This window comes from Ammospiza caudacuta, chromosome 8, assembly GCF_027887145.1.
Source record: "Ammospiza caudacuta isolate bAmmCau1 chromosome 8, bAmmCau1.pri, whole genome shotgun sequence".
NCBI lineage: Eukaryota > Metazoa > Chordata > Aves > Passeriformes > Passerellidae > Ammospiza > Ammospiza caudacuta.
Genome location: NC_080600.1, coordinates 36,965,166 through 36,987,057, shown reverse-complemented (window position 1 = coordinate 36,987,057; position 21,892 = coordinate 36,965,166). Strand labels below are relative to the sequence as shown.

Sequence of the window (21,892 nt, the reverse complement as noted above, 5' to 3'; positions counted from 1 at the left end):
CCCACTGCAGAGCCAGGCTTGAGAGGGGCTGCCACAGCTCAAGGTTTACATGATCTTGGCTTTTGTTTCCCTGTGATAGTGGCTGCCTCTGTTTGTGTCCAAGTGGTTCTTAAGTAAAAAGTTCCCTCTAAACTGCAAAGGGAGAGAAGAAGATATGCCAATATCTTTTATGGTGTTTCATTACCAACTCTATTGCACCTGACAAGGTGAGATGGTGGACATACATGGAATATCTGCTATGATATTGTTCTAAATTGTAATGCAGGGTGTGAATAATCTCGGAAATGAATGTCACTTCTGGTTTTACTCGAAGCACCAACCTGCAGCACAAAATAAATTGCACAGTGCATTTTATTCTGGATCTTGAAGAAGTATGGTAGGTAAGCACCCTGAGGATTTTTATGAATTGCCATGTGGTGAAAGATATCCTTTGCTAAATTTACATATTTACTTATTTATTCCCTTTTACTGTAGGCAGAGAATTCAGCGCTGGCTCTGGAAAATGAAAATCAGAGAGAACAGTATGAAAGATGTCTCGATGAGGTAAGGTGGATAAAAAGGTTGTTCTTACCTGCTACTATAATTAAATTCATACAAATTAATCTCTGCCTCTCTTAGAAGGTTTGACATTTTTCTGCAATTTTTGTATTACCTCATTCTAATTAATTCCAAGAACATGTGTCTGGCAGTCACGGGTGTTGTTCTCCGTGACCTCTGCTGTAAATCCTGTTTGACCACAGCTCTTCACTGAAAAGTTGATATCCCTGTGACCAATGCATGGAACTGGCTTGCTCTCAGGAGGAAGAGGAGGAGGAGATTATAATTATCCTGTTAGGTGCTGAGCACTCCTTTTCTGTCAAGTGGAACACATGTGGATAAGGAATCCCTCAGCATTCCCATGTGATACATTCCATAACCCCACAGCTCAGTCTCTCAGCTCCCCCTTAGGGTTACATACACAGCTTTTAGTGCTGTTTTTTTCTGCTGCTGGCTTGATCAGAGCTTCCAGTTACATCTGGAATATAATTCACCCCTCCCTTACTGTCAGCACTGCAGCAATGCTTTCATCCCAGCAGTGCCTACTGTCTCCTGGTGCATGGAGCTTCCTCCACACAAATACTGATGCTCCCTTGCTCCTCCCAGTAAGGCTCTCCAGCGTGCCTCAGAGTTTAAAGCAGTTTGAAAGCTCTTAGTGGCTCCAAGAGCTGCTTGGTAGAAATAATTTCCCCATTCCATAATAAGGATGTGTCATGGCATAAGTAATTAACTGCCATGCAAACAAAACAAGAACTCCAGCTGTACCTTGGAGAGAAGAGTGCGTGAGCAAGCAAACCACTCAGGGCACATGGCAACTCCAGTCTTCACTGCAGCTCTTTTAATTTTTAATTGGCATTTGCTGAAGTGCTAGAAGCCTGAACAGTACAAGTCTGGTACAAGAAACCTCCAGTTTAGTGCAGATTTTCATCAGCAAATCCTCCCTTTTGCCACTGTGGCAGATTTTTGTCAGGGAATTTGCAGATAACTTCCCCCTGGGTATGCTCTGCCCTTTCTGGGGTCCAGCAGAGCCTTTGTCTGCAGTGGCCTGAGTCACCCTCAGTGCACACTCAAACCATGCAGGGATGTCTTGGTGATAAGGATGAAATTACCATATAATTGCTAACTTCATTTTAAATTACAGAGCCTGACTTAAAATTATTTTCTGATTGTCTAGGACAAAATCTGCTTACATAATTAGTTGTGGAAATGAGTGAAGCGCTGTAACTGTGCATTTCAGCAAAACACTCCATGCAGATTATAAGAACAGAAAACATGCTTTTATCCTGTTTGAAGCAGGATGGTGGATTACTGGCCCAGGATTGTTTTTCACACACTATTTCAGTTTGAAGATCATATAATTAAATCAAACTATGCTCTCAACTTTATTATCTTCAACATTATATTGGCTGTTTCCAGTTCTTCTGTATTATCACAGCTGTCTCCATCTTCTCTCACTGTGTCAACTTTTCCAGGAGAAAGTGCTTCTCACCACCTGGGGGTTGGGGCTTCTCTGTTTTGTTTTTTGTTCATCTCATTCTTTTTTTTGTGTGTTTCACAATGCTTTGGCATTGTGTGCAATGCTGTAACCAGCATTGTTTCAGCTGACACAAGCTTGCACCTAATGCCCTCTGGTCACCGGGGTGAAGAAGTTGTTGCCCATGACTGAGGCAAAAAAAACTCATTTTACAGCTGCAGATTTTGCAGGAGTCCCAGGTCAGTGTTCACCTGAGCACATTCCTTTGGAGCTGCACAAGAAATCACACATTGTCACCCTCTTTCTTTAGAGTAACAGTAAAGGGAATAGGAGATGAGATAGAAATGTAATTAGTTAATACCAAAATTCCTTTCCAGACAGGATTGTTATTGGAGATCTTAAACAAATAAAATATTTTCCATAAAGATTGTTTTAAAAAATTAAAAATACTTGAAAATATTTCCACTGTAAAATTTCTTAAGGGCTTTAAGTCTGATGATTGCTCTGTTCATACCTCATCTTAGACCAGCCCCTCTTCTTGAAAGTGATAATTTCTTCAGCCCTTTCCTGGTGTGGCTCTCCAGAACCTGTTCATGAGTTTAGGAGCAGATGTATTTCAGGAGCAGCCTGTGTCTGTGTGTGTGCTGCAGCCCCCCTTTGCCTCAGGGGCACCTGGCAGGTTTGGAGAGAGGAGCAGAGCTGTTCTGGGAGCTCAGGGCTGTGATCACACCCAGCCTGAGACACCTGGGGCTGCCACTGAAACATCTGAGCACCTACTACAACCAGGGTTTTAATTTTTTAAATTTTGCCTCTGTTGTCAAATTAGTTGTGAGCGCAATGAACTTCTCACAAGGAGTGCTTCCCTCCCAAGCCCCCACCTGGCCACCCTCGCTGTTCCATGCCTGGGAGCCCCTGAGGAACTGAAGGAGCATCATTTGATAACTATTGAGAGAGCTCTGCCGTCTCTCCTCATCACTCAGAGTGCAGCCCTGGGCAAGGCAGACCCTGCTCAGGGCACTCCAGCCCCATTTAACCTGGCACCCTGGCAGTGGCACCTGCCTGCTCCCCCAGGTCACAGCCAGTGACACCTGCAATGCACAGGCTGCTCTCTGCTCAGCTGTTGGTGGCCATTAAGCTGAATATGAAGTAAAAATAACCACTGTGATTTTTCTGTCTGTATAGCGAAGATGTACCAGAGCTGAGTTTTTAAAGCTGTGCTTACCATTATTTCCCCTCATTTTTCTTTTTTTTAACATCAGTTATTTTACATATTTCTCATTCATATAATGCCCTACATTTAATATTGTATGAATGCCTGCAACTGTGACATAAAAATGCATGCTCTGTAATCATTTTCCTGGTAAAATTCAATGAAACTCAAATGTTCAGAGAGATTAAATCTGAAAAGCATATGGGTCAAGCTGAGCAGGGTCCTTTATGAATTTTAACAATTATTCACTGATTTTAAAATAATTGTTCATCTCTGAAGTGTAAATGTAAAAAACTTGGAATGGTATTTGGAAAAAGGTGTCATTGAAATGTTCCAGTACTTGATAAATAAGAAAAGAGCTTATTTAAATTCAGACATACTCCATAAATGTATCTTTCTGTTGCTGAAAAATTTAATGCAAAACTCAGGATTGTCTTCCTGTACCTTTGGGCTTTGAGGTTAACATGCTTAATCTCAGTTTCCTATTGTGGAATTCAGCTGTCAGTTTACTGGTAGGTGGCAGTGTCATGGTTATTCACATCACTGTGCCAACTGAGATTTCTGTCAAAGCTTCACCATATTCACATGAAGGAAATTATGCAACTTGGGGTAGTTGATATTTTTGCTGATATTTTAAGAATTAAATAATCAAAAATGCAGAGTTATCTTTAAAAAAGGCATTCTGTTTTTAAGATTTGAATAAAATATAAATCTTTTATTTTAGTACACTTGGAATGTCTTTGTACATATGGGATTATACATTAAAGGCAGCTGTGTAAAATCTCAGTACTTGTAAAAGGCATAAAAGATGTTGCATTAGGGTCTCTTTTCTTTGATTCATTCTTTTTATACCTTTTCTATTAAGACCACTTTATGACATATTTGTAAACATAATTTGTAAACATAATTGCCTAAGGAAAAAGTGAAGCTGGATCTTTTATCTCTTTTATTGCAATCCCAAAAAGGAATCATCACCTAAAGATCCTGGCTATAAGGTTCAGAGGAGAGGCAGGTAGTGTGAGAGGAAGGAGTGTCACCTTCTGCAGAACAGCAGACTCAGGAACCAGCCACCTCTGTTCTGTTCCTTGTTTCACCTTGATTAACTGCAGTTATCACAGGTCAAGAACTTTTACAGCCTGTTTTTTGCTGGGATTGAGCCACAGTTATGTCTCATTCAAGTGAGAACTTCACATTTTCACATTTTCTGCACCTCAGAAGTCAATTCCTCTGCCTCCAATGATCTCAGTTGCCACAGTTTTTGGTAGTTGTGACTATCAGTTTTGTGGAACTGGTTCATGTTGTTCATTCACATCCATGGTGTCTCCTGATACCTGTAAGTTAAAATGAAGTAGACTGGTGAGTTCAGCAGCTTATTTCCATATGCTGTAGGAGTAGAATGGCAACGTCATTTGAAATGCAAACATTTGGCTATGATTCCACTTATTGAGTGCTAAATTAATTTTAGTAACTGCAGAACATTTCACTGAAGGCTTCCCACCTCTGTTCCTGCTGAATACCAAAAATACAGACCTGAAAATCTTGAATGGTAACAACAACACATTTTTCCAAGTTGCTAGATAATAGAAAAAAAATAGCCACATTTTTCTAAAGAACCTGGTTACATTTCTTTGTTATTGAGTTCCATGGGAGCTATGGATCACTGGCAGGTACTTCCATTTAGATACCTATCTTCACTCAAAAGCTGGAAAGTTTGTCATAAATGCATCAGCAGGTTCAGTTTTTTTCCCATTTGGAATATTGTGCCATTTACACTCCTCTGTACAATATGTAAAGCTGTAGGAGTAATTTTGTAGGCTATGCTGTTGTGAGTGACTAGTGCACACTTCAAAGAACCTTTTAGTTCTTCCTTGGTAAAGTAATTCTGTGTCAGAAAGTAAAGGAATAATGTATTCTCTATGGTTTGTTCAATTTTCAGGTAGAGCAAACAGCCCTTAAAGTACCTGCCAGGAGGAGCAGTGTCAGAGGAGAGCCTGAGAGCCTGCAGGGCAAGGCACATGGGCTCTCAAACCCCAGCTTGTTTACTTCTGTTGGTTATTACTGTTCTAATATTAGTCTGTGTCTTCTGTTAAATCATGTAGAGAGCTATTCTTTTGGAGCATTGTTCCACAGGCTGCCTGAAGTTTGGGAAAAAGAAATTGATACTAGGCAATTTTATGAGTAGGAACCAAATGTAGCTTTTGTATCTAGCAAAAGTAAATTATTTACAGAAGTGAATTAGCTGCTGCAGCTCTTTGCTCCCCGCTGAGTTTGCATCAGTTTTGGTGGAGGTTTTATTTAATTTGCCAAGAGTAACAGGAATCAATGCAGATTATTTAGTGATACCTGCATAAATTTTAACTGTAATTTCTGTAAACCAAAACTAAATCAAAAATCTCTTTTTTCTAAGAGAGGCATCTCTACTTGATCTGCCTAAATGCAGGAGCAAAATGATAAGCCAGCACATTGTGTGATAACATCTGCATATATGGTGTTGAACCTTGAAGTAGCAACAACAGAAAATCTTACCTCAGTCTTTCTTTCTCTCCCTCCTTCTTCCTCCTCACTCCCCCTGTCCTTGCTGGTAAAGATAAATTAGAAAGGATGTATAAAATAAATAACTTCATAAATTCCCAGTTGAATATATAGTTCTGCTAATCAATGGTGTGTGATCTCATTCAAGTCAATTGTGCTATGTGGGGTGAATACCTCCCAACCACATCTCGATGACAGTAGGTACTTTAATTCTCTGTGCCACTTTATGGTTCCTGCTTGTCATGATAGATGTACCATTTTGTCAATATTTAATCAAGAAACAATTAAACTTCATGAAAACATTCAAGCCTCCATCCTTGACTAGTAAAAATCTGCTCCAGTGAATGCAGTCAATCCATGCTGATGCAGACACCAGCCACATCCAGAACTGTGAGAGTTTATTCTACTGCAAAGAAGAGATGACAGAAGTTAACCAAATGCCCCTCATGTCACACTGCAATTGATACAGTGCACTTTTGCTTATAATGAGGACTAGCACAGAAGTAGTTGTTGTGAATTTCATGTATTCGTACTGGTGGTGGTTGTAGATGGAAGGTGGAGTATAAAGCCTCTGGCAATTATGAAACCCATACAGTGAATGTTTATAATAATCTTTTAACTCACTCTGGTCTGATCTGTCCTTAACCATTTGGGCCTCACATTGGGTGCCAAAACAGGACTGTCATAGTTTTAAGCCCAGGTGGAGAGGAAGCACCACACAGCTGCTTGCTCAAATCCAATAGAATGGGGAGAAGAATCAACATAAAACTTGTGTGTTGATATAGGAACATTTTCCTTCCTGGCAACTCCCCCAGTTTATATCACATAATGTTCTGTGGTGTGGAATTTCCCTTTGGCCACTTTGGGTCACCTGTCCCAGCAATGCTCCCTCCCAGCTTCTTTTGTGAACATGGCAGAGCATGAGACAAGATAAACAAATGGTCCTTGACTTAGGATGAACACAACTTAGCAAAAAACCAAAACATCAACACCATTTTCATTCTGAATCCAAAGCACAGCACTGTAACAGCTACTGAGAGGAAATTACCCTGCCCTAGCTGAAACCAGGACAGGCCACAAAAGAAGGTTGTTTTGCATACACAGACATGATAACATATGTAAAATTGTTTACTTTTTCTCTTTCAGGTGGCTAATCAGGTCGTTCAGGCTCTACTCACTCAAAAGGTAAGTTGTGATTTGGGTGTTTTCAGTGTAACTTAAAGCTTGCAGATATTCATTGCTTATTTGAAAGATATGTATATATTCTCAAATAGTATACATTTTTAAACTACATTCACACATTCAGTAAGCAGGGGAAGTACTGCACAGGAAAAATACATGTAGGATAATTGCAAACCTGGCACAATGAAAAGATTCACTGTGGCTTCTACAGAGATCTGTTCTGCATGAAGTCATGTCTGAAATTCCAATTTTCTGAAGTGGTCTTTGAGTTAAACATGATTCCATGATTTCATTCTGTCAGGGAGAGAAAGAGGGAAAGACAAACAAAATATAAAGTTCTTTAACAATAAGCTCTGAGCATTTCAATATTCATGGAATGATTCTTTGTGAGGTCTAGACCACTTGATGGATGTGGCATTATTAAAATGCTTTGGATCATTAAGTTGTAAAAAGATGATTCGGAAAGAGACATAAATGCAGTCTTTTAAAGCAGATAGTGCAAAGGAGAATATAAACTGTCTTGTCTACACTTAATGACAGGACAAGTAATAATGTTCTTAAAATGCAGCACAAAACACAAAGTTAAAATAATCAAAAAAACTCTTGCCACATGCACAAAAGTATTCTAGATGCAAATAGTTTTTGAGCACCAGCTACAAAGCCTCGCTTTATGGGCATCATTCTGCCCAGCAGGGCATCATTCAGAATTCCCTGCAAAGGGAAGACTGGGGGCAGAGGGGACAGGCTGGGTTGAAAGTATCATTGCTCATCCCATGATTTTTACATGTACAACAAAGGTTTTTACCCTGGAAGAGGGATACTGCCTTCCAGCACCTGAGGTGATTTGTGCAAGCCACAGCATCCAGGGAAGTTGGCCCTGCTGCTGTCTGTGCTCTGCATCTCTGTTTACACGTAGGAGTAGGGTCTGTGCATCATCTGAGGACTGCAGGGCTGTTCCTGTGACACCTGCTAGAAATATAACTTGAGGTATTTTCTAAAAAAATCCCAAATATGTGTTTCAGTACAGTTTAAATGGAAATGGAGGTATTTTTTCATGTTAATATACACAAAAACCTCATACACATTTTGGACTATAAAACCGTATGTGGTGAAATACTCACCAGAGGGTTAATCTCAATATATTATTCTCTAGTTTGGGAATTTTTTGATGGTTTCCCAAATGGAGAGAGGAGCTTGCTGATTTCCTTTGCAAAGGTGTCAGACATTTTGATGACTACATATTTCCTCAGTAATTAATCCTTCCAAACCCATAGGAACCAAGGAGTTCCTAAGGATACAATAAAAACAGATCCAAATACATTTAATAAAGTGATTTACTTAGGGTTGATGGGATTTAACAGCTGCTTACCTATTACTAAGTAATAACAGCTAATTTAATATCCATAGAAAGAGGAAAGAGGGTACTTTTCTAAATGCTAATGAATATTAAATGTATAGTGCTCCTGACACCGTTCATACAAGTCCTTTTATAAGAAAAGACAGGAACACAATGGTGTACAATAAAGAGGAAATTGCACTCCTCACACCAGTCCCCAAAGGGTAGATATCAGAACCCAAATAGTGGCTGGTAAACAGATAAATCTGCCATCATGCAGCTGAGCAGTGAGGCAGAGTCAGTCATGCCACGGAGAGATAACACCCGTCAGGAGCAGAGCAAGACTTGGAGAAAGCTGAGAGCTTTCACAAAAGGGAGAAGAGTGGTTTTGTACAGTAGCACACACTGCGTGGGCTTGGCTGTGAATTTGAAATCATCCCTCAAGGACTAATTTTCACTTAAATGAAGTACAAGCTGTAATGGAAGGAGTAGAGCGCTGTGTGCTTGCCGGGATGTGCAAAGACTGCGATCCCACGGAGATATTCTGGTGACACAAATTGAGTGAGCAAAGCTTGAGTGATTTGTCAATGTCACTCAATCCTTGAAATGGAATTACAGTCTTAAATGTTCCCTTTTCAAGTATGTAATTTGTTACAATACATATAGAAATTCTCTAACATGAGAGACTTTTTATTTTGATGTGACTGGAGGAATGATGTTAAATTGAATTTGTGCTGAGTTAGCCATGCAGCATAATTTCACAATTTTATGTAGCAAAATTCTATGGATTTCCACCACTTAATAATAGAAAATTTTGCCTCTAGGAAATTTAAGAAGTCAGATATCCCACAAAATTAACTGAGGCAAACCTGTATGCTGTAATACTGAAAACATCCATTCTTTCTCCTTCCACTGAAAGACTTGTCATATAACATGAGCTGCTTGGACTGCTGAGAACTTTTAATTTTTTTATTTTATTTTTTTTCCATGTAAGACCTGAATCTGCAGTTTGAAATTTGAGCTAAACCATTCAATTGAATAATTTGGTGACTTGTGTATCTACTTCTTGCATTGTAATCTCCTCCATAGGAGTGCATTCAGGAGATGACTTTTTTTACTCTAGGTTCTATTTGAAAGCCATATCTCCATTTTCATCAGTTAAATAAAAATAATTGAATTAAGCATTAATTAAAGCAGAAAGAAGCACGTTCAGAGGGAGAGCAGTGTTTTTCTGGAACCTCTGCTGAGGGCATTGGATCCCATTTTGGAGAAGAGTGAGTCTGGTTCACACTGAAGAGATGAAGCAAGACCACAGAGATGCTCAGATATCACTGTACTGAAACCCTAGGAGTACTTTAAATATTTGGGAGATTGCTACCTTAATAGCTAGTTGTTTTGCCCACAGGAGAGGAATTATATTCTTCAGACATTTGATAGTTGTATTAATTGGTCATTTTAGGACTGCAAGTTTCTAAACTCAGACTTTATTTTATCAGAATACTGCTGCTTTTATGTGCCTCATTTCTCCTCTGGGCTATGTGTGGCATTACCACTGGCAGGGTTTATAGCATCTGGGTGGGTAATCTACTATCTTATATTTCACTTTTTTACAGAAATTCTGAAGTTTGAAACATAAATCTTATGGTTTTGATACTGTAAGATAGGAAGGTTTTGGGCAGAGGCCTTGCTAAGATTTAATTTCTTTCTACACTGTTAGTTTCTGTGAATCATTTTTCCTATCCAGTGCCCTTAGTAGTCCTGAAATGTTAAGCACTGTTATAACAGCCAAGGCTCAGCTTTAAATTCTCTGATTTGTGAAAGACAGATAATGATGGGTCTTGATGCTTGCAGTCTCTATTACTAATGGAGATTCTTGTGCAAGACCAGGTATAAGAGGTCTCACTGACAGGAAGCAAAGCTTCAGGGCTTTAGAAATCATCAGCCTCGAGATTTTTTGAGGGCTGTGTTGGAAGGCTCTTGCAATTTCAACTGAACAGCCACTTGACAGCCACCTAAAACAAATGCTATAAAACCATCAGGAGAGAACAACTGCATTCATCCAGTGTTCATATGCATAAAAAATCTGATACGTATGCATAAAAAGATGTTTACAGTTTTCTGGGAGTCTCGAGATGAACATATTTTATTGTGTGTTCACCTCTTATAACCTCAGTGCTGGTTAGAGCAGAGAATAGAGCAACTGTAGGCAAGAATTTAAGCTACATCTGAGTAAAATTTTCCCCTCTGACTTGTTTTCTCATCAAGCCAGGTCATCATGTTGCTAATGGTATTGACAGGACAGCATGTGGGGGTGCTGAGGCCTGCTTCTCCACCTTCATATGGTAGAAAGTAATATGAGCTAGGCAATACCACAGGGCAGCAAATGGCCTAAATTTAGGTAATGGTAAGTATTTTGGAGATGTAAATTAAAAAACCAAACAAAACAACCAAGATATGGCTGCAGCTTATTATTTTTACATGTAATCTTTATTAGGAGGCTACCTTTCCTGGTTTGTGAAGCTCTCTTACCTCAAAAGAGAGGGCAGCTGCACAAAATATTGCTGAAAAGCTCAGTGTCTGTACTGTCTCCAAAATCCTCTCTGTAACAGAATCCTGAGTTCCTTCAGGTGACCAGGAAAAGCAGGTTTTACACTGAAGATAGATAGACAGAGATGATAGATAGATAGATAGATAGATAGATAGATAGATAGATAGATAGATAGATAATAAGCTGTATCTGACATTATTGGCTTGACTGGTTTTACACTCCACCTCTGCTTCTAATGGCCAATTTTAGATCTTTTTCATAGAATTATAGAATTGCTTGTATTGGAAAGCACCTTTAAAGTCATCAAGTCCAACCATTAAGCCAGTGGTGCCAAGCCCACCAAACCATGCCCCCAAGTGCCACATGTACTCAGCTTTTAAATCCCTACAGGGGTGATGACTCCACCTCCCGTTCCAGTGCTTGGTAACCCTTTCCATAAGAAATTTTTCCTAATGTACAACCTAAAGCTGTCCTGGAGGCCGTTCCAGAGGCCATTTCCTCTTGTCCTATCAGTTGCTGCTTGGGAGAAGAGACCAGTGCCCATCTGGCTAGAACATCCTTTGAGGGAGTGGTAGAGAGTGAAAAGAGCCTTTTTTTATCCAGGCTAAACATCCCCAGCTCCTTCGGCTGCTCCTCATCAGATTTGTGCCCCAGATCCTTCCCCAGCTCAGTTGGTGTAGCTTATGCATTATACTCATCTCATGCTTATTACAGTATCCATTTATTAATTGCTGCTTTATGCTTTGTATCAGCTGCAGGATGGAACACATTGCTAGCAAAGTCATTTTTATGCTAACAGAAAACTCTGAATGGAGGTGCCAGGTAGCTACTGTTCTTCATGACAAGATTTTCTTTAATGTTATAATGGATGATCAGAAGACCAGAGAAAATGAAGTAGCACATTTTTTCTGATTTATACTACTTTAAAAGTTGTGTGTTTATTTCTTCTTAATATCATTAGAGGTTTTATGTCCTTCTGTTACCTGCTTTCTAATCTTACTGTTTTTCCTTGTGCTGCAGGGTCTGAGGGAGGAATGCATAAAGCTGAAAATGAGAGTTTTTGATCTGGAACAACAGAATCGAACTTTAAGTGTGCTTTTCCAGCAGAAAGTCAAACCAGCTTCTGACCTCCTCCTTCAGGTAGGAAATGGCCTTTGTAGGAAGCAAGCTATGAGCTTTATATTTCTTAAAATTATAAAATACTTCTCTTCTTTCCAAGGCTGTGTCAGTAAGTGGGAAATGACAGTTGATAGATTTAATATATTAGAAGAATAACTGTTATCTGTACTCCAATCCCATTGAAACTGAAAATGTGTGCCAGTGAGCTCTGATATTGCATGGAAGTCTGGAGAGAGGAGCACACCTGCAGAGTAACTTACTTTTTTAGATGATTCTTCTCTATGATAAATGGAATGATATGGGTTCATTATCCCTCTGCAGGGGAGAAGCTCGTATTCCTTAACATCTTGTTCGATGGTGAACAGTGTAATTTCCTGTGAGAAGACAGCCCATTTATTTAACTTTTGCCATATGTGATACTGTCCTGGTTTCAGCTAACTTGCAAGGCTTTAAGTACATCTTCACAGGCTTAGAGTGATTTTTTTTGCCAATGTTTTATGGGAGGATGTAGCTGAGAAACCAATTGACCCATGTCTCACTCATTTGCCATTCTGGAATGCTAAGAGATGTTCCAGTATCCTTCATTTGGCAATGTCTGTTATTGTGAATGAACCCATCTCTTTGTCATCCTTTTGCAGAAGAATTCCTTTGCAGAAGTTCCAACAAATCTGACCATGAGCTAGGAGAACAGCAGATGAGAACTAATTAGAATTTGCAGGACGTGTCAGCTACATAAGTGATATTAAATGTGTATCTTAAACCCTCACTGCTCTGCATCTCTAACTCAGAGGAAAATGTGGCTCTTGCTCTGTTGCACAACAGCTGAGGCTGCTGACTCTGCTCAGGGTGGGCTGGGTTTGTGCAGAAACACAGAAACCTAGCAAAAAGATGGATTTTGTGCAGAAACACAGAAACCTAGCACACAGCTGGGTGTGTGCAGAAACACAGAAACCTAGCACAGGGCTGGGTGTGTGCAGAAACACAGAAACCTAGCACAGGGCTGGGTTTGTACAGAAACAAAGAAACCTAGCACAGAGCTGGGTGTGTGCAGAAACACATCAGTCTGCTCACAGCTGATGGTAAAGGCAAGGGAATCTTCACACTGAGGGCAAATTTTATACTTACTGAGGAGCTCTAAAGCACAGGCAGGGTGATGCCAGTCACCATCACAGGGATATGGGTTCCTGAGTTTTCCTCAGGCTCTTGTTCCTCTCTTGATTTTGTGTTGATTTGAGTGCTGCTAGATCAGGTAGGTCAGGACCTCCTCTATCGCACAGAGGTCTGATTTATAGACATATATATATAAATATATTGTATTAATATTAATATTGTGTATTATAATTGATATTATATATTACAATTAATGTTTTTATATATATATGTGTGTGTATGTGTATATATATTTTATATATATATATATATTTATCCATTTACCGTTTTGACACATCCACCACAGCATGGATCTTCATTGCTCTCTTCTGCTTTTGACAGTCTCATCAGCTGCTCCTTCTTCCCAGTTTGGGGTGATTTTTTCTTTATTTTTCCTGTTTCCAAAGGGTCTGACTCCAGCTGATGTCAACTTGGGGTTTGTTTGCACAGAAGTCACATGCTGCACATTCATTATTGCAGATGCAGTTCCTATTCCCAGTTCCTTGTGTGGCAACAATAAAACCAGGTTATTCTGGGAATGCTACACAAGTGTTGGATAGCATCTGAAAAGTGGGATCAACACTTTGACTTGAGATCCTTGAGACTGGATTGTGCAGCAGCTCTGAAAAAAAGTTGAAAGAATGAACCTGCACCAGGTGCATTAAAGAACCAAATGATCTAACACATTTCCCTGAGGGATTAAAATTGTTTTACATCATTCTTGCACAGTTTGGCAGGAACAAATGTACATAGATTTTCTTTTCCCCCCTTTTCTCTTGATTTGTCATTACTGGCTGAGGACAAAAGGGAATTGAGTTCATTCAGAAAGTCCAGATCTCCCTGGAGCAGAATTTGCTGCTATGTCTGTTCTCTTGCTATAAAAGGTTTTAACTCATTAGGTGAAAAAAATCTCAGAGAACAAATGGCAGTGTATATAAGAAAAGGAAGAACTTCTGCTAAGACTCTTCATATGCCCTTTTTTACAAAAAAAAAAAAAAAAAAAAAAAAAAATCCAAACCAAACAGGAAATCTGTGAGTTTCCAGAATTTTAATTATCCTCTAATTATACTCCAGACTTGAATGAATGACATGTAGTCTGTGATCTTGCTGTCTGAAATACAACATCTGAAGAAGGATGTTTTCTTAGGGCTGAAACTGAGCAAATACTGTTGTGTGCCTGCATAAAATTAAAGAAAAGTTTGCATTTTGTCTTCTTGGAGGTGCACACAGCCCAGGTTTAGAGCAGGAGGCAAATATTGGTTCAAATGTGTCACTCTACAGAAAATTTATAAATATGTGCTTAAGGACATTCCTGTTAGATCATAACCCCAATCAAGGGAATGGGCAAATTCTGCTAACTGGGGTTGGGGCATGGGGTGTTCTCACCTTTCCTGTACCCCCTGATACAATACAGTTCAATTTTATTTAATGCTAGGAGTAGCCACACTCTGCAAAACTACAAATTTTGAAGAGTGCTGTGGTAGAGGGCACAAGCTAAAAATAAATAATGTTAGCTACTTTTTCTGCATATCAACCCCTGTGATTTCATTGTATATCAGCATAAAATTATTCCATATTTGACATGAGGAGACTCTCGTATTACAGAGGAAGCTTATTTTTAAACTGTAAACATTTTGGCTTCTCAAATTTCAAGAGAAATATAGATTTCTTTTTTTAAGAAAAAATTAAAGGTAAGTGAAGATTTCGCCATTGCCCTAGGTTTTTGTGTGTATGATTCCAAACAGATAATTCTTGATTGACATGTCTTAGATATCAGATCATTCACTTTTTTTTTTCTAGTGAATGGATTGGTGCAAATGTTTTAAATTTGGCCTGCACACCACACCAATTCCACCGTGTTGGTTTTGCTCATGCTTCTCACACAGTTCAAAAGAAACACTCATTTTGCTTGCTACCAATTTAAAAAAAAATTAAATTCGTGTAGTACAGTTTCCATGACTGCCCCAGGAATCCTGCACTGTAGAAAAGGTGTTAAAAGCGTTACTTTTTCATGCAATTACAAAAAGTTTAAGTGCTTAGGAAGTTGAAACCCCTAATTTGAAGCAAAATGTGTTGAGTTTGTGATTGTGTGTGTTGCCATGCAAGTTCTCTGCTCCCAGGAATTTTGGTGTGCTTACTGCCTGCAGGGAGGGACACAGATGCTGTCTCATTCCTGTCATGAAAAGATAAGTAATGCAGTCTCTGATGCAAAATTTTAGGAGGATAAAAAGACAATTCAAGCTTTTTTCTCTTCACCTCTGATATTGTAGACAGTTTTAAGAGCTACCCTCTCTTTGTGGGGGCATTCTTTGTAGCTGAAGTGTGTGATTTACAGAGGCAGTACTAGAATAGATAAATAAGGAGAAGGCTGATTACCTTTTTTTTCATTATTGTTATTTTGTAATACTCTGAAACAGCTTTTTTAAAAATGATGAAGCCTTGGAAAAGTGTTTTGTGTCAGCACCATCTGAGAAAGAGCAATAGTTACAGTTAAAACCTAGCACAAAAGAGCAGATTCTGCCAAAGCAGCCTTCATTTTCCTCTGTTAATGTGGTTGCTAAAAAGATATTAAATTCTGCCTGTCATAACAAGAGGGGCTGGGAAAGAAAACCAGGAACTCCATTTTAGTGACCCACCTTGTTCTTCATCTGCAAGTGGGACAAAGAGCTGGGGATAATAGTCAAAGATTTAAAACTGAGTAGAGGAAAACCAATTAGAAATGAAGAGAGAAATCTGTGGAAGTGATTTACAGGAGGATGCTGAAAGAAATAAGACAGGGATCAGGGGTTGCCTTCTTATAAATATCCCTTTTTTAAAAAATTTTAATATCATGTAGCTCTGTTTACATAAATTCAAGATGTTTGCTAGATGAATTGTTCCCATGGGAGAAGTCTTGCTTTCACTTTTCACCCAGAAAGTTGTTGTCACGAGGATTTTTTATAAACCATGCAGGATTTTTCAGTGGAAAGGGATAAAAAAGTGTCAAGCAGCAAAATTTATTGAGTTGATTTATTTGATTAAGTAAGTAATAAAATTTTCATAGTTGGGAAAGTATAAGATAATATTTCTAATCATAAGATTTACAATATCCCTGATCTTAAACTATATTTTCATTGACATTTTATTTCCATCATAAAAATTCTACTTTCTCAAACCCAGAACCAAGCAGGGAGGTTTCCTGAAGCATTTATTTTCTTCTTGTGTTTCTCTGGCTGAATTACTTATATTTATTACTCATGGACCATCCACACTGCTTAATTTCACACCTAAAATTTTGCCTCAAATTCTACAGCACAATGTTGTATTCTCAGGTGGTCAAGGCAAATAATAATTACTTTGTGATGACTGCATTGGTAAAAAACCTGATGTACAAGACAGAGTGTGGCCGTGCAGGCTGTGATGGAGCCTTGCACAGCTTAGCAGGAAGGGGTAAATTGCACCAAAGACATTATTATATATGGGAAGGAGAAGAGGGCACTTAAAAGCCCTAAGAGCTGCCAGAAGGAGATGGAATGTCTGGGCTCAGAGCCTGACCTCTGGTGCAGCCATCGTTAGCGATGATGAGGTCTGAATGCAGGAGGTTAAAAGTGAAGTTGCATTGCTTTACAGCAATGAGATCTGTGTAATATCTAAGTGTTTCAGAGAGTAGGTGTGTTTGAGGGTTGGAAATGAAACCTAAAGGTGTCACACACTGTTAAGGGAACAGTTTTTCAGCATTCCAAGGTACATTTCAGTGTGGTTATATGCTGGGCAGCAGTAGGATTTCCTTCTCACAGAAGTCAGGTGCCTGCAGGCTCTCAGGGGAGCAGGCAGACTCGATACCAAATCAGCAAATTGTTTTTCAAGTTGTGAAAGTCCTGCAGCTGACCTGCTTATTTGCTTATTTCACATTTATTCCTCTGTATCCATCAGATTGTCAGGGCACTCCTTTCTGCAAATCTTCGGGAAAGTTCCACCTCCACAACAAACTCTGTCCTTTTCTCCTCTGTAAACATATCAACATAAATAAGTTGTGGCAGCATCTGTAGTGAATATTTCCTTACTCAGAAATCAGGACTGGCTTGAAGGAGAAATTAATTCCAGATCTGCTGATTTCTTCAGCAGTAATTAAATAATGCTTGCAAGTTAAGACAATCTCCAGGGCTGTATCAACAGAGAAGAAGGTGATCACTTAAATGTAAAGCATGTTTGAGATATATTAAGTTTAAACTAGTACATTAACCTTTATCCAAGAATTACATTGCTAGCAGAACCCCTTTTAAGAAGTGTAAGAGTGGATTTTACTCTATTTATGGTGCTCAAAAGATTTCAGGCTGTTGCCCTGCTGGATTAATCCTGCAGGTCAAGGCTGCCAAAGTGCACAGTGACAGTCATGGAGATCCTGCCCCAGGGTCTTCATCAACCTCCAGCCTTGCAGCCATGAGAAATTGTAAGAATGCTTCTGTATATCAGGAATCAGGACAGTGATCTAATATGGAACACTCAATTTTTTTGAGACTTTTAACAACAAATTAAAGAACATTCTTCATGTGAGGATGGTGATGTCATTATTTCCAATCTTGTATCAGCTCAGTAAACTGTTATCTAATTACTGTTTGTTCCATGTCATCACCAATAATATCTGAGAAGACAGAAATATAAAATTTTGAATGTCTGTATTTCATCTCATCTTAAATCATCAACATGTAATAATACATTATAAACCATATTTATTACTTGCCCTGTTTGCAGCTCCAAATAGATGCTGGAGAAATATTACAGAGATAAAATATTTAGGAGAGCCAATTGGTTAGATAAGTGGGTGACCAAAAAATCAGTGATGAGAGAAAGAAAGGAAACATCCCCCTTATGGAGAAACAACCTCATCTCCTTAAGCCATATAATTTCTAGTTTTGAATGCACAGCAGCAGCAGCACAATACCTGAAAGAATTTGGTGGTGTATCTGACATGCAGCCAGCCCTGGAAGGAGCTCCCAGATAGGCAGGCTGATAAAGGAACACAAAAATGTTTGTTAGAGATGGAGGAATGAAAGGAGAGGTAGGGCAAGATCCCTCACAACAGACCAGACTAAAGCAAAGCACAGTGAGAGGGTCAGTGGAGAAAGTATTTTAGTATGAGGAGCTTAGAGCAACCAACCTGATAGTCCTGCTCCATCAGTAATTTGTGTTTTGGTGATTTACCTTCTTGTCAGACTGCTGTCCCTTACTTCAGCAATTCAATTCTTACCAATTTGCTCTCAAACAAAATCAAAGCATTAACTTAAGCTCCCAGGGCATGTACATCTGATGAGAATGATAATGCAGTTAAGAGAAAATTACCCCCAGCTGCTCAGCATTCCTCTGTCCAAGTATTTTAACTAGCCTGGAGAGGTTCCACAGAAAACCAATGTTAACACAAACATGACATTCTGTGATACAATTTTAAATAGATAAATTTCAGCTACTGAGTCTAAAAATGAGCCATTTCCATTGTCCTGATAAAAATAAATTGCTACAGCTGTAGCAAAACCAGCAAATCAAATGAGCAAATAATCTTCAGGAAAGCCACAAGTGATCCTTGGTGAAGTATTTATGAATGATTTTGACTGAGGAGAGCAATATTTTTCAAGTTTTGAAGAAATGTGAAGGCATTATTCAAGAGCAAAGAGAGTAAGCACATGTCAGGAGAATGGTGGGGCTGTACTGATGTGACAGGCCTGGACAACAAAAGTGAGATTTTTGCTGCCAATTTTTAGACAAGGAAAAATAAGCAACTGACACTGAGTCAACCAACAATTTTTCTTTATTCTATGCATAGATTTTTATTATCAGTGATGAGCCACTTGATGGCAGGAATCCAATATGGCATTTGAAACCCTAAGCAAGTATGTGGACAGAGTAATTAGGTGCAAGAATATTGTTCATGTTCATGTTTTTTCCTTTATTCCAGGTATTCCATATGGAAATAAATTTTAAAAAGGAAGGAAATCCACAATAGGAAAGAATATTGCTGTAATCCTTTCCAAACCTGTCCTGTGCTTCCCTCTTAATAAACATTAAAAAGACATGCTTTTTTATTCCATGTAGTTATATTTAACCTATAGTAATGCTGAAATTGTGGCTCCTCTTTCAGCCTGCTCTGTTTGTTAAATATATTAACAAGATTTAATAGCAACTTTCCATGTGAATCCCTCCATAAATGGTCAAGTGTAAGTACAGAGGCTGCTTAGAGACTAGTTGTGAACTTTGTGAAAACTCTGAGTTACTCATATGTTTCTGTTTTGTGTGACCAGCACATCCATGTGCCGTCTGATATGTTTCTGGTTTTGCGGTTTGCAATTTATTTATTTTAATTTATAGTTGTTGTATTTAAGCCAAGAGTCGCTCATTCAAATTTCCATTCTAAATGGAAAAAAAAATATCATAGACATTCTGATGGCAAAAATTAGCATGGATTTGTTCCAATGTTATCACAGTTTGTGATGTGGTACCTACAAGCCATGTGTTACATATAAAAGTGCAAGTTAATATTATCAGGTCAGCTTTTAAAGCCTCCCCCCTTTTGGATTTCACAGTGGAATAAAATAGCAAACTCTGAAAATCCTGCTTAAATGTGTGCTCAAACAACAGGTGTGCAGGTAATTGTTTTCTCATCATCTCAGCATATTTCACACTCTGTAACTCTCAAATGGAATAGCAAAAGAATGTATAAAATTAATTCCAAGATTTAGAGGACTCTGTCTTGTGACAAAATGGGAATCTATTGAAATTCTAAAGCACTACAGAATTATAACCTTTATTATTATAGATCTATGATTTTCCTTTTATTGTGCTAATGGAGCCAAGTATGTAGTTCATTTTTATTTTCTTAAAACTTTGAGATTTAAAGAAAGGATAACTGTGCAAAAGCATATATGAAACAAATAATAGAGGATGAATTTCATCTGTTATTACACTCAATACATATAAAACCTCATTCATATTTTACTTTATTACTGTGGTTTTGTTACTGTTATTTAAGTGCAGTGGCACTTTGAAGATGTGAAGCAATACAGAATCATGGCTCTTTTTACTGAGAAGTAGGTGTGCCAGTAAGTGATCTGCTTCATAACATTTCAACTGTTCAGATTATATCAGGCCAGACTGAATTGCTAGTAATGTAAAATTACACATTCCATCAAATGAAACAAACTAACATTATGCTAAGTGGGTTGAAGCACATAAGGTTACTCAATAGGTATTTTCTGTTGCCATCTGTTATGGAAAAAAATAATTTTCCTCTGATATACTTTATATTTTTTATACATTCTTACAGATACTGCACATAGAAGAAAGGGTTGATAATTAGAATAAAATGTTACTCATAATGAATCATAAAACACCTAAGGAAGCAACCCCATCTTTTAGTATTGAATTTCACTAATGCTCTCCTTTGTTTCCCAAATGACCTATCTTCTTTAATGATAGTTTGGATACTGGTAAGATTCAAATTCTCATCCAAAGGCCATGGCACTATTGACTAAATCTCTGTTGATTCGCTGAGAATGTGAAATACTGTATTGCAAGATAAAATCAGCACGAGGTGCTCAGTGAAACTGAAGAGTCCATTAGTGCCTTAACTCTTAAATTACCATCTGTAATCTCTCTTGATAAGGACGAGCTGAAAGGAAAAGTTACCTTTGTCATTAAATCTTTAACAATGTGATATTGACAGCCTGGAGTTTTTCTGTATTTTTAGCATCTTCAGATTGCATCCCAGCTCCTTTCTTTCTCTAGATGTGGGCAGCCTGTGTTTCATTAGTCACCAAGCAGTGTCTGGGTGCAGGAAGGGGCAGTGATTTGTCTGTGTCCTGTGTTCATCACAAGGGCATCTTCCACATTATGAATTAAACTCCATCTTACTGCATTAGAAGTATGGAAAACAGACTGCCAAAGTAATGGCATCATGAATTAATAGCAGTGCTTTAAAAAAAAAAATCTCAAATATACTCCTACTCTTCAGCTCATCTTTCTGGTATACAATTTCAGAAATGAGCTATTTAATTTTGTAGTGTTTTGGTCCTACATTTTTATATTCAGTTATATTTTAAAAGCAGAAATGCTCAATCATTTTTTAAAATTTCTGTTATTTACTATTAACTGTTTTTCTCTAAATAAGCCTTGTGTACTTTTCCTGTACAGTAGATGCAGGCACAGACACAGAACTAGGCACAATTATTATGAATTATGGATGCTGCAAGTGTGAGCATGAATCAGAGATTAGCACTGTGTTTTAGAGGCTCACTTAGATTTATTTGACTAAATGATCTCTAGGAGATCTTGACAATAATTAGAAATACGGGTGTACTCTGCCCTGTCACCTGGTACTTGCTCCTGGGGGAATAACAAATGGATTTAACCTTTCATTTAGGTCTTCAGGTCCTTCATTCACATGGGACCAGACTTTCAAGAGCTCAGGCATTGTGCTGAGCTCTTGTAAAAATCTAGCTACTGCCAAAATGGAAGCTGATCCTTTATAAATTCCTTTATAATACCTCCTTAAGCCCTGCTTTTATCCACAGTGAGAAAGGGATCAGTTCACAAGGGCACAGGTTCCTAGTCAGGGGCTGGCTGGCACAGCTTCTCCTGAGCAGAGACAGCTGCTGAGAGGTTTGCAGCTCTGAACCACCTGAGCCAGAGGTAAAACTCCCAACCTGGGCCAGGAGAGGGGATTTTCCCATGCCATCCCAAGCCAGGCCTAGCCCTAGCTGTGCCAAGGCTAGTTCAGGTCCTAAATAATGCTTGTAGGGTATCGAGCCTTTCCTGCCTGCAGCTGTGACTGGCATT

At 38.6% G+C, this 21,892-nt stretch overlaps 1 protein-coding gene across 1 annotated transcript in view; it reads left to right on the top strand.

Annotated features, from left to right (window-relative positions):
• Positions 1-21,892, top strand: part of NCKAP5 (NCK associated protein 5) — a 363,982-nt gene that overhangs the window by 269,622 nt on the left and 72,468 nt on the right. Inside the window, exons 8-10 of the mRNA XM_058809518.1 lie at positions 475-543; positions 6,900-6,938; positions 11,840-11,959. Coding sequence (XP_058665501.1) covers positions 475-543; positions 6,900-6,938; positions 11,840-11,959 — 228 coding nt within the window. The remainder of the gene's footprint in view (positions 1-474; positions 544-6,899; positions 6,939-11,839; positions 11,960-21,892) is intronic.